Here is a 14,016-nt window from a genome sequence, read left to right on the forward strand (position 1 = left end):
CCATTGCTAAAAATAGAACATAGGGGTCAAATGCAGTTTTTGGCTTATAACTCGAAAACCAAAGCATTTAGAGCAATCTGACATGGGATAATATTGTTTATCAGGTCAAGATCTATCTGCCCTGAAATTTTCAGATGAATCAGACAACCTGTTGTTGGGTTACTGCCCCTGAATTGGTAATTTTAAAGAAATTTTGCTGTTTTTGGTTATTATCTTGAATATTATTATAGATAGAGATAAACTGTAAACAGGAATAATGTTCAGCAAAGTAAGATTTACAAATAAGTCAACATGACGGAAATGGTCAGTTGACCCCTTTAGGAGTTATTGCCCTTTATAGTCAATTTTTAACCATTTTTCGTAAATCTTAGTAATCTTTTACAAAAATCTTCTCCTCTGAAACTACTGGGCCAAATACTTCCAAACTTTAACTGAATGTTCCTTAGGGTATCTAGTTTGTAAATTGTATCCGAAGTTATGATCTATCAACAAACATGGTCGCCATTGCTAAAAATAGAACATAGGGGTCAAATGCAGTTTTTGGCTTATAACTCAAAAACCAAAGCATTTAGAGCAAATCTGACGTTGGGTAATATTGTTAATCAGGTCAAGATCTATCTGCCCTGAAATTTTCAGATGAATCAGACAACCTGTTGTTGGGTTGCTGCCCCTGAATTGATAATTTTAAGGAAATTTTGCTGTTTTTGTTTATTATCTTGAATATAATTATAGATAGAAATAAACTGTAAACAGCAATAATGTTCAGCAAAGTAAGATCTTCAATTAAGTCAATTTGACCAAAATTGTCAATTGACCCCTTAAGGAGTTAATGCCCTTTAAAGACTTTTTTTCACAATTTGTTCATCATGTTGACTTACTTTAAAAAATCTTCTCCTTTGAAACTGCTGTATCAATTTCAGCCAAACTTACGCTAAATGAATTTCAGAGTATCTAGTATAAATTTTATATTTTATTTCCTTGTATGTCAAGAAACATAGCTAAAATAGAACATAGGAGAAAATGATTATTTTTTTTGGCTTTTGAAGAAAATAGGACGATCCAAAAAACATTTAAATAAATTGAAAAGCCAAAATAATCATTGATGAGAGATTTAACCAAAAGAATTAAGGTGAGCGATTCAGGCTCTTGAGAGCCTCTTGTTTTGTAAACTTGTACGCCCCAATCCTGCCTGTAGTCGTGATAACAATATATCACTCTCAGGCCGATAACAACTACAGTTGTAGTTTGTTTACCTGGCCTATCGCGTCTTTTCTAGTGGTCGACACCACTCTAAAAGAACCACTCCAATTGGTTATTTCCAGAATTTAAAGAATACTGTCCAATAGAAAAGGATTTAACATGTCATTGTGTAAAATTTATTTATTTTAAGTGCATAGGTTATGCGGTATTTAGACATTCTTGTTACACCTGTGTACGCACAGTTTTCAATAAAAATGTTGAAACAATGGCTGAAATTAATTATAGTAACAAGAGTGAAAGTGAGTTTGATGACTTTGAATTAAGGGATATAAATGCTACAGAAGAAAGATATTTACAACATATTGATGCATTGAAAATTATTGATTCTGGTAATGAATTTTCAGACGTCGATTCTGATGAAATTGAAGGTTTTAATTGCAATCATGACAATGTTACACTTGCCGAATTGCAAGATGGGATGATGAACTTCCTCCGGTTCAAATAAATGATTTTACAGGTCCACAGCTTGGTCCTACCACTGAAATGGACAAGGAAAAGACAGAGATAGATTTTTGTCGAGCCTTCGACTTTAGTTGAAAAAGCGAGACTAAGCGATCCTACATTCCGTCGTCGTCGGCGGCGTCAACAAATATTCACTCTGTGGTTAAAGTTTTTGAAATTTTAATAACTTTCTTAAACTATACTGGATTTCTACCAAACTTTGACAGAAGCTTGTTTATGATCATAAGGTAGTATCCAAAAGTAAATTTTGTAAAAATAAAATTCCATTTTTTCCGTATTTTACTATAAATGGACTTAGTTTTTTCTGCGAGGAAACAAAACATTCACTCTGTAGTTAAAGTTTTTAGAATTTTAATAACTTTCTCAAACTATCCTGGGTTTGTACTAAACTTGCACAGAAGCTTGTTTATGATCATAAGATAATATCCAGAAGTAAATTTTGAAAAAATAAAATTCCATTTTTTCCATATTTTACTTATAAATGGACTTAGTTTTTTCTGCGGAGAAACATTACATTCACTCTGTGGTTAAAGTTTTTAGAACTTTCTTAAACTATCCTGGGTTTGTACCAAATTTGGACAGAAGCTTGTTTATGATCATAAGATAGTATCCAGAAGTAAATTTTGTAAATAAATAAATCCATTTTTTCCATATTTTACTTTTAAATGGACTTAGTTTTTCTCCAGGGAACCATTACATTCACTCTGTGGTTAAAGTTTTAAAAATTTTAATAACTTTCTTAAACTATCCTGGGTTTGTACCAAACTTGGACAGAAGCTTATTTATGATCATAATATTGTATCCAGAAGTAAAGTTTGTAAAAAGATTACTCAGTTTTTTCTGTAATTTACTTTTAAATGGACTTAGATTTTCTTGCAATCATAAAATAGTACATGTAACAAGAGGAATATTTTTATTGATTTTTTCCCTCATTGTTGTTGAGTCTGCAATTTACAGCAAAAATAGGCGAGACACTGGGTTCCGCGGAACCCTTACAAATTTTTTTGGGATACGATTGCTATCAAGCAATCTGTAGACTTTTACCATTGACTCCTTTCCAATTCTGCCCATGCCCTCACAGTAACCGTTTTGTTCTAAATATTGAAGAACATCTCATATTCTTAAGATTGTCTTGCTTTAAAAGGTAAAACCGAAACAAAAGAACTGAATTTAAACAACTTTCCTATAATTTTCTTCTCATAACCTTAATGTTTCAATGTTTCTCTTTTTTATATGCGTGTTTTTTCAACACGGAAAATCAGAATTAATCAGTACTTATATTTAGTGTTTTTATATACATGTATTTAGAAACATGTCACAGAGGGAATTATGCAGTTTTGATAAAATGCGAGAGTTCTCTGAATTCAGATAAAGCTATTTCTGTCAGATAAGAACTGAAGCAGAGTTTTTCTTATATGTTCACCGTAAGAAAATGATATTTGATATTGAACTTCCATAAAAAAATGGAGAACCATATAGGTCGTTTGATTAACATTTAATATACGTCCTTGCTTGTTTAAATATGCGCATGCGTATAGTTTTCTTGACCTTCAGGGGTATCAGACTGAATGGTTGCTCTTGATTCCCCACTCCATTGATTAATTTGAAACTCATGGGATCATTTCTATGTCTGTCTGCATTGAAGGTTATTGTTGTTGCATAATTTTAAATCATTTAAATTTTTAAAATGTAGTCAATAATGAAAAAGTGTAATTAGAACACCCCTACAGCCAAAATGGAGTCTTCCATATTATTGCTTCGAGTTGTCGCCCTTTTAGTTCCGTCAATTCCGTTAGAATCAAAATATGACAATATGTCAAGAAAAAAATAAACCCTGTTCTGTCAATAGACGTCAAATTATATTTAAAGCAATGACAATTTAAACAGAGGAATGTGTACAGAGGAGTCATGCCCACTGACATAAAGGAAATTAAATATTTACTGAATTAGAAATGGGGTTCCTCCTAGAATTTACCTAAGAAAATAAGTGATGAGGTACGAAGTGTGATACCTTCTCTCACTCTCAGTGACTCAGGGATTAAGAAATTTTGTTGTAGCTCACTAGCCCAGGGCTAATTGGTAGCAGAATTTTACTAGCCCTGTTGGAAAAACTACTAGCCCAGCAAAACTGACCTGCTAGCCCTAGTATGACTTACAAATTCAGAGTTTCCTGCAATAACAATGAATTCTATAAAGTTAACAATTTTTATCCATTGTACAGTAGATTTTTGCAAATTGGATACCCAAATCTTATGTTAGCAAAACCTATCCGATTACTGGCATTAGCAGATATATTCAATTAATTGATAATTGAATATTCACTGAATATTCTGTAATAATGAGTTGACCAAATCCCGAGATGATACAAGTCTTGACCACTGCTATACATGGGTATATAAAGGATTGGAGGGTTTTTATCAGATACATCATCACGTTTGTGTAAAAGAATTATCAGCTGGTTATATAATGCTCATATTTGTTTTCAGTTTTAAAATTCTATTTATTAAAATAAATTAAATGACCTCAAATATTTATGTGAATAAATATCACCATCAATAGTTTTGGTGTTTTATAATTATTTTATAAACGAAGTACAGTAATGTCCATATTTACATTTATCACAGGTAAGCTTATTGTGGGCTATAAATAAATAGATTACAACCTGAGCACAGTCTCTAAACTGATATTGTATTTGTTATAAATTTTATTTCTTTATAAATCGAATTCATTTGAATATCAATGAAGATTGTCATGATTGATGAAAATTTATTGCATCAAGTTTAAGTTTTCTGAAGACTGTTAATGTTTACTCTTCACAGTATGTAAACAAAATCAAAATGGTGTCCATAACATGTGCACATGTTTCAAAAGTTATATCTGATAAAAGTCAGGTTTCTGCTTTCAAAAGAATTCACATTTATATTGCAATTAATTATTCAGGAGGTACAATCAGGATGCATTAGCAATGTACAATATCCCCTGTACTGATACATCGATATTGAAAGTACGGGATCTATCCCGAGTTATTTGTTCTATTTTAAAACTTGTTCAAATTCTGGGAATTCCCGATCTGATTGGCTAAGATAGAAAAGTGATGAGGGGAGTTTCCCCTTTCTATTTTAGAAACGCCAGGAATTTTTTGTCACTAGTCCGTCGGGCATATTGGGTTACAAGTTTTGGTTGCCCGAGGCCTAAATACTGTAGTCCCGGGCGTCGGGCTAGTGGATTTTTTAACCCCTGTGACTGCTGTGGAAAGTTAACTTGGAATTGTTAGTACAAAAATAAAACACAATAATAACATTGTTTTGAGGATTGGCTATTTTTTGGATTTGAAAAACTTGATTACGTAAATTAAAAAGAGAGCACAGGTACATTTTACATGTGCAGTTGAATTATTTTTAAGGGGGCTCGTGGGTATAAATCAATTATTTTTTTAAATATAGGAATTTTGCTATATTTTTCTATAAATTATCTTTATCCTATACTTAATAGAAAAATAAAATTAAAAAATGGGGCCACCTTTCATTTAAGCTCACAATCAGTCTTTGTAAAAAGCATACATTTTTGTACAGGTATTTTTTTTCTGTTGAAATAATAGGAGGAAAAGAGGTAATAATACTTTTGTTTGTTTTATTTCATATTCAAATTTCTGTATTTTGCAGCATTAGCAGTTGAAGAACCAGCACAAAATAAAAGTATGAGCGTCAGAGCATTGAAAGTAGCCATCAGAAAACATCTTCAGATGCCAACACCAGATTATATCAGATGCAGGTAACTTGTTGTGCAGGTATAAAGTGAGCAGAACTCACCAATTATTGAAAACACTTTTAACCTTTTGTAGATAAATGGTAAAATCTAGTTTTGCTCTGGAAAAATTTCTTCTGATAAAAGGATAGAAAGAGAGGGATGGTCCTGTTGAAGAAATGTTGGTTGATTGATTGATTGATTGATTGATTGATTGATAGTTGTTGAATGGCACTTTAAACACTATTGATATATTTTGTGGCAGTGACTTTTAATTTGTGAAGGAAGCTGGTGAGAACTCGGGTAAGAAAACTGACAATCCTAGTCAATTAAGATTGGAGTCCAGTGCACCTGTTGCATACAGGATTCAAACTCACAACCTCAGTGTTGATATGTTGAGATGCTTGTGAAACAGTAGTTGGACTACTTAAACCACTTGGCCACTGATGTGGTAAAGGAGAAGTTGTGTTTCAAAGTGCAATTTAACGAATGATACTGAAAAAAATCACTACACATTCTCCGATATCTAAAGGAAAACTTTAAACTTTTAAATAAAATTTGAGTGCCTAATGAAAATGAATATAGCTAGTAAGAAACAACACTGATCTTCATTGCAAACAATCATTACAGTGGAACTGTTTATTAAATATGTCTTATACAAATTTAAAACCCATGTATATGTATAAAGAACTTGAGTTCATATTTTCTGCATCTCAATTATTAATTTAAGGAGTATATTAAGGTATTGAATAAACCAGGTTCTAATTATGAGCTATGACATATTTCAGTAAGTTATTCCATAGTTTGATACAGCTGGCATTGAGTAGTGGAGTAGAACTTAGTGGAAAAGATGAGGCTTGGAATTATTTTGTAGAAGTGATTGAAGTTATCGATAAGACAGAACAGGTGAGTTTTGCCAGATTGTGAATGCAGATGTTTGTCGACTTTATGAACTCAGTCTCAATATACAGTCATAGATTTAACAAGTTCCTGCTAGTGCCAATTTCTTTAATCCAGTTATGTTTTTTATGCCTCATTTATGGCATTATGTTTTTTGGCCTTTGAGTCAGTTCTTCCTGCTTCAGGTTAAAGTTTTTGGTGGAGGTAGTTTTTGATGAAGTTGAAGTCCAATTAACTTGAAACTTAGTACACATGTTCCCTATGATATGATCTTTCTAATTTTAATGCCAAATCAGAGATTTTCCTCCATTTTCACGGTCCATTAAACATTGAAAATGATAGTGTGGATGGGGCACATGTGTACTGGGGACACATTCTTGTTTTACTAATGTGTGCCACCATTTTTGCACTTTGGATATCTTCCACGGTCCAAATGTTCCACCACAAAGTTGTTGCATAAATGAAAAAATCCACAGTTTTCTCATCACTCAAATTGTGACATACCAAGGTTTGCGTTCTTGGACCCATTGTATTACTAATAACCCGAATATTTCATGCCCTACTCGTAATCAATCTCTATTCTCAATAGATTAAGTTGTCATCATAGAGTAGCAGAATATGTCGACTCATCATTTTGATAAGATATCTTGAAGAAAAATGAAAACCCCACATTTGAAACAATAAGTTTTGAATGCAACAAAACTATAGACCATTTCCTGTAATTTAAAATAATAAAATCCAGAAATTATAAAATATTTAAATAAAAAAATCAGGGCGGGATGATTTCAGAGGGACTGGCCTGGATGAAAATCTATCAGTTAAAGGGAAACTTCGCAAAAAAATCAAAAATTGATATTATGTCCATTCTATATAGAAATGCTCAAATTTATAGATTTTAAAGTTTTATTCCGCCAGATAAGAGATCACCATCGATTTTAAATTTAGAGTATCAATTCTCTGCGTTCCGCCATTTTGTCGTCTTCCCCGATTAAAAATCCCGATATGTCTATAAACCACAAAGGACCAAAACTACAGTAACCGATGTAGTCGTAATTGCGTGTCGATATCTTGTCAATCGTACGGTTGTTTTATCTGACAAACTAACTTGATACGGAAAATGTTCTTATCTTTTTTAAATAACCATAGTCTGTTATTTTTAAACTGTTAATATTGGAATTAGTTAAAAAGTCAAAGTTTAAATCATAAATAAGTGTTCCGTGAAAACTGTTTTCGTAAATCTTATTCGTTTATAATTCTTTAAAGTAATAAATTTGATTCAAATAAATTCGGATCTTCCCTCATCTGATCACCAGCATGACTAAAGGTATTACTCCCAAAGGTATTGTGAGGGGTGTGAGGTGACACGTCCAGGTATTCAAGCGATTTCCTGTCGGGCTTGCAAGTTCATGCATCGTTTCACTTCTGTAGGTATTGATCAGTGTACACGGCCGATAACTTATAACTCTCCATTTTGAACTATCAGGTGTATAATATACATCTCTGTCTTGCGTGTCCGAAAGTGATATAATATACTAGCCATTACTAAACTCATACGCTTGTTTATAAATAACATTACTGGTGTAAAGAATATTATTTATAAAAATATAAATAATACCAAAAAAAAAAAAGATTTGATAAAATAAAAATCTATTTACATTTTTTTTCCAAGGTGTAATTTGGGAAAATGTAATATATACTCGTTGTCAATAGTAAAGGACAGATTAGAACATACCAGAAATATTGATTTAAAAAAAATGTACGCACTTGTCGACGATTCATTTCTACGCCTGGATAGAAAGTTACGGAGCTATATGCAATTTAAAATATATACATGTATACATTGAACATAAGAAAGAAACATACATTTTGTGTAAATTGGGGTAACAGTTTTGTAAATTGACTAGTCCACGAATGCCAACAGTATGTAATCATCGAATTCGATAGACTATTGTATACCAGAAGAAGAAGAAGAAGAAGAAGAAGAAGAAGAAGAAGAAGAAGAAGAAGAAGAAGAAGAAGAAGAAGAAGAAGAAGAAGAAGAAGAAGAAGAAGAAGAAGAAGAAGAAGAAGAAGAAGAAGAAGAAGAAGAAGAAGAAGAAGAAGAAGAAGAAGAAGAAGAAGGAAGGAGGAGGAGGAGGAGGAGGAGGAGGAGGAGGAGGAGGAGGAGGAGGAGGAGGAGGAGGAGGAGGAGGAGGAGGAGGAGGAGGAGGAGGAGGAGGAGGAGGAGGAGGAGGAGGAGGAGGAGGAGGAGGAGGAGGAGGAGGAGGAGGAGGAGGAGGAGGAGGAGGAGGAGGAGGAGGAGGAGGAGGAGGAGGAGGAGGAGGAGGAGGAGGAGGAGGAGGAGGAGGAGGAGGAGGAGGAGGAGGAGGAGGAGGAGGAGGAGGAGGAGGAGGAGGAGGAGGAGGAGGAGGAGAAGGAGAAGGAGAAGGAGAAGGAGAAGGAGAAGGAGAAGGAGAAGGAGAAGGAGAAGGAGAAGGAGAAGGAGAAGGAGAAGGAGAAGGAGAAGGAGAAGGAGAAGGAGAAGAAGAAGAAATTCGACATCATCACAATTGTTCCGACATTCATGTAAAACATATGCAACTGGACGTACACTAATAAACCCCAAGGGATGTGAATATTTTCTAGGAAAACTTTTGAGTATTTTAAAGTTTCAAATTGATTTCGGGATTTATTTTCTTTCTTGATATTCAATGACAGCAATTTAAAGAATAAACTGCTTGTCCGCTTTAGGGGTATTCTTGCCAGTTGAACAGACTTATAATTACATTCAAAAATAGGGAAATTAAGATGACATTAAATTTTTAAAACATCTTTTTTTTCAAATAGCTGAAGTATTCATGCATGCGTTGTGAGATTTAAAATATTTTGATGAGAACATTAATTCCTAAATAGGTAAATAAAGATCGCTTTGGCTGGACTAAATTATATAATTGCAATCTGTTTGAAATATTAAAGGTTGGCGATTTTAATTTAAAAAGGTACAATTTTTAGTTCATACACTCGTGTTTAGAAGGCTATTTTTATTTATAAATTTATTCAATTAAAATAATTCAGTATTTTATCGTTACAAAACTAATCAGAAGTCATAATTCATTTAAAAGTGAGCTTATGCAAAATATATAAAAATATACAACAGCTATCCAGTTATTGTGCGACCTTATTTCTCCCGTAAATTCATTTTAATTCTTTTTCTTACATTTCTGTGTCTATAACTATAACTGACTCCCGTATATCATTCATACGAAATGTTGTTCACACCTGAAATGCTGAACCGTGACGCCTAGGTGTCACTGAATGAAGATCAAAAGATTAGAATTACATAATGCTAATCTTTTAATTACCTTGAGTTTAACTACGCATTCAACATTCACTAAGTGTCACAAATTAATACACATTTAATTTCCACAGTACAAGCAAGTGAAAATGTTTTCTGGAATGAATCAAAAAGTTCAGAATACAAACATGTATTTTTTAATACACTATCGATCGTGTCAGTTTCATATGTTTGTTTCAAGTATTTGAAGAAAAAAAAATCATAAAAATGTTCTATTGTATTATTTACTTTAATTTCTAGAATTCGTATAAAAAATCCACACATGAATCCTACAATCTAATTTAAAAAGTTGCATGGCTATCACTTACTTTTCGTTGGTTATTAGCTACACCAAAAGTCGATTTGCGCTTTAAATAGCGTTATTAGATGGTTAACGAACAAGACTTAAATGAGATTAATTTCACTCCCGGCATGCTCAAAGACTTAAACTACGTCACATAAGTCAGGAAGTTTGATAAAATAAAATTAATAATTCCCAATTTTCTCCTTTATTACTTTTCATATCGAAATAAAACTTGGTGAATATGTTTTTTATGGTATTATGAACATAATAAGATGAAAAGTGAAAAATCGCGAATTATCCCTTTAATTTTAATTGGTCTTATGGTTGTGGCCTATTTCTTGCATAAATAGATATTTCTATAATAAAAAAGTGATACGCAAATCTGCATTAATTTAATAAGCGTGATTTGAAGCGTATAAAAAGTCTAAACATGTCTTATAGTCTAATGTTTTAAGTTTGACACCTGAAAAAGACATATGACATCATACAAATAGTTTTAACAAATTGTGAAATTGGAACATCATGAACATCATAGAAGAATTTCTCACAGAATCCTAAATAACAAGAATTAATGTCTTCTATTCCACATAATATATTTGATGTTAAAAATTTCATATCAAAATTTCAAATCTAAAATGAATCATGGATTCACATTTCTTTTTAGGGGCAGTTTCCTGAAATAGAAATATTATGGCTTATGACCAAAGCTTGGAACTGTGGAATCAATTTTTACAGGTATCTTGTACAGCTTTCTTGAAGGATAGATATATTAATAGAAATTTACATATTATGTAAAGGGTTTGATTTTAATGAGGCTAAAAAAAATCTGATTCTGAGGCTGATTTAATTTACTGTTTCTCTCTTGTTACGAAAAGTGTAAATCTGGACAATGCATATTGAACAATTCTGCTATTTAGAAATTTTGAATGAGAAATTTGTAATGCAGATTTCAGACATAGATATAAGAGGATGTGGTATGAGTGCCAATGAGACAACACTCCATCCACGTCACAATTTATAAAAGTAAACCATCATAGGTCAAAGTACAGCCTTCAACAAGGAGCCTTGGCTCACACCGAACAGCAAGCTATAAGGAGCCCCCACAAAATGACTGGTGTAAAACCATTCAAACAGAATATCTATATAATAAACAAGGAAACACTTGTGAACCACATCAACTCACACAACCACTGAACAACAGGTTCCTGACTAAGGACAGGTACAATAAGATGCACTACCTTAATCAGATATGCATAATTAACGATTTTAGAATTCGGTCGTTCTCGTAACAAAATCAAAACAACACAAAAACCCAATAGATATTGTACTTTTCAAAAATGGGAGGCTCCTGGATTTGTCAAGATGATCTTTATCTCTTGAAACAGTGTGAAATGTTTTTAAAATTGCAATGACAAATCTTCTTTTTTTTTTGGGCTAAATAATTTTTATGTAAAGCTACTTCATTTATTTCAGACTTTATGGAACAAATTGTGTCCAAAACACTAAGGTCAAAAGCTGCCTGCTCTAGATCGGAGATTATCAGACAATGCTTTTGTGTAGCTACATGCACTGAACATTGCACTGTCGTTGTTTTAGTGTAAATGATTTTTATGCCCCATTTATGGGCATTATGTTTTCTGGTCTGAGTCTGTTCATCCATTCGTATGTACGTTTTTCAGCTCTGGTAGATATGAAGAGGCTGAGAAATGGTGTGCTACTAGTATGAAGCTTTTTCAGTATCTTGGATCAATGAAAAGTAATTATGAAGATCATGTAAGTGACAGTAAATATGTCCAATACTTTTGTCATGTATTATTTCAACAATGAAATATGTTTAAACTAAACTAGTATTCAAAACTGTACTGATAAGTGCCATGGTATGTCCATTATACATTTGTACCCGGTTGTAGGAGTTTGCTCTGTGATAATTTCTTGCTTCAAGAAATTAATTGTTAGATATTTTGTTCAGATTTATATGACAGAACCATTTACTGTAAACAAACTATTTTTTGGGGCGATTTATTTTTTCGTGAGTAGAAAATTAATGTGAAAATAAATCGTCATGAATAAGTAAAACTAGGATCTCTCCTAATTTAACTATAAATAAAATAAATTTGAAAATGGCTAGATTAAATCACTGCAAAATGGACTTGAAAGGTTCAAAACATGAATTCTAACATGACCTCCTTCAAACGCTTTGAGTACACACCCGTGGTAAAATATGAATATATTGCCAGGGCTGTTCTGATTGTACTCCCACGTCATATGCCTTTTTTATGAATAAAGTACCAGACGTCATAGAAAGATGACGTTAGAATAGGCATTTTACGGGAAAATACACGCTTGTGAAACCGAAAATCATCACAACAAAGAAACGTAAACAAACGATGATAAAATCTGGTATAAGCCAATTATTTTTATACAAATAATACATTTAAGTAAATTATCATTTAAATTTATCTAAAACTATCTAAATACGTTGTTGAAAATAGTTTAAGCATGTAACTTATTCAATTTACTTCGTTCTTTTACGCCAATTTAATAATGCGTTTATTTATGGGAACAGCAAATATTGTCCTCCACCTAGAGGGCTGGGACTAAAAGAATTGCTGTATTTGTCCTATTAGAATCAAAAAAATTGATGGGGGGCTTGAATATATCGTGATTTTACCACAGGTTGTCCCTTTATGCTGATATTTTACCCCTTGCTATCGCTCAGGGTAAAATATTGGCATGAAGGCACAACCCATGGTAAAATTTCGATATATTAAAGCCCCCATAGTGAGGGGTAAAATATTTGTCATAAAGGGACAACCCGTGGTAAAATCACGATTTTTTCAAGCCCCCATAGTGAGAGGTAAAATATTTGTCATAAAGGGCCAACCTGTGGTAAAATCATTATATATTATTGCTCAGGGTAAAATATTTGTCATAAAGGGCCAACCTGTGGTAAAATCACGATATATTCAAGCCCCCATGAATAATTTCTTAAATAAAGTATCTGCAAAAATAAGTTGGTTAACAGTAAATTCTTTTTTGCCATCATAAGACATTTCTAGTGCACCATAATTTTTGTATCGTGAATTGTTGAATATCCTGGAAATTGTTCTGATCCTTATTTCCTAAAACCAGGTTTAATCGCCATTTTCTACTTAAGAAAAATGTTTGTACCAAGTCAGGAAACTGGCAGTTGTTATCTATTTGTTTGTTGTGTTTGAGCTATTATGATTTTGCCATTTGATTAGAGACTTTCCGTTTTGAATTTTCCTTTAAGTAAGGTATTTTTATTAATTTATTTTTTTTCTAAATTTTTGTTGGATGACAAAGAGGATCATTTTCTAGATTTTCATAGATATAAGACGATGTGGTATGATTGCCAATGAGACAACTCTCCATCGCCTAGGTCACAATTTGTAAAAGTAAACCATTATAGGTCAAAGTATGGTCTTCAACACAGAGCCTCACACAATTGTCTTTAAACAGCAAGCTATAAAATATACCAAAATTGCATGTACCAAAAAAAAAAATTTAAAATTGGCATGAAAATTTTAAAAAGTTACATGTTATAGTTATAATTAAGAAAGTTTTACCTTTCAATTATGTTTTGACAATTCACAGTAATAATTTTGTTTCTTATTTTCAGATGAATAATACATATGCAGAGATCCTGGCAAAGATTGAAAGTTCAAAACCAAAGAAAGTGTTTAAAGGACAAGAGGAATAATGTTTTTAATGTATACTCATATAACTAGGACAGAAACCATGAACATAATCTGTACATGATAAATTGTTTTCTTGTTTATTTCATTTATTTTAAAGAAATTAAATTATGGACTTTATTTTGTTTTATTTGTATATAATGATTATTTATAAGATCTGTTGTGGTCAATTCTTTGTATGCCAGTTATTAGGTATCTATTTTCAATGTCAAGCAATACTGTAAATTCAGAAATTATTGTGATATTTTTATAATTGCGAAAAATGCAACAAGGTTATATTGCAATAGTTTAAACTCGCATATTCAATTTTTATG

At 32.3% G+C, this 14,016-nt stretch overlaps 1 protein-coding gene across 1 annotated transcript in view; it reads left to right on the top strand.

Annotated features, from left to right (window-relative positions):
* Positions 1 to 13,822, top strand: part of LOC143047250 (testis-expressed protein 11-like) — a 58,001-nt gene extending 44,179 nt beyond the window's left edge. The window contains exons 25-29 of the mRNA XM_076220265.1: positions 5,385 to 5,493; positions 6,255 to 6,372; positions 10,648 to 10,718; positions 11,663 to 11,756; positions 13,627 to 13,822. Of these exons, the coding sequence (XP_076076380.1) occupies positions 5,385 to 5,493; positions 6,255 to 6,372; positions 10,648 to 10,718; positions 11,663 to 11,756; positions 13,627 to 13,707 (473 nt within the window). The 3' untranslated portion in view covers positions 13,708 to 13,822. The remainder of the gene's footprint in view (positions 1 to 5,384; positions 5,494 to 6,254; positions 6,373 to 10,647; positions 10,719 to 11,662; positions 11,757 to 13,626) is intronic.
* The last annotated feature ends 194 nt before the right edge of the window (positions 13,823 to 14,016 follow it).

The sequence above is a fragment of the Mytilus galloprovincialis genome, chromosome 10 (assembly GCF_965363235.1).
Source record: "Mytilus galloprovincialis chromosome 10, xbMytGall1.hap1.1, whole genome shotgun sequence".
Taxonomy (NCBI): Eukaryota; Metazoa; Mollusca; class Bivalvia; order Mytilida; family Mytilidae; genus Mytilus; species Mytilus galloprovincialis.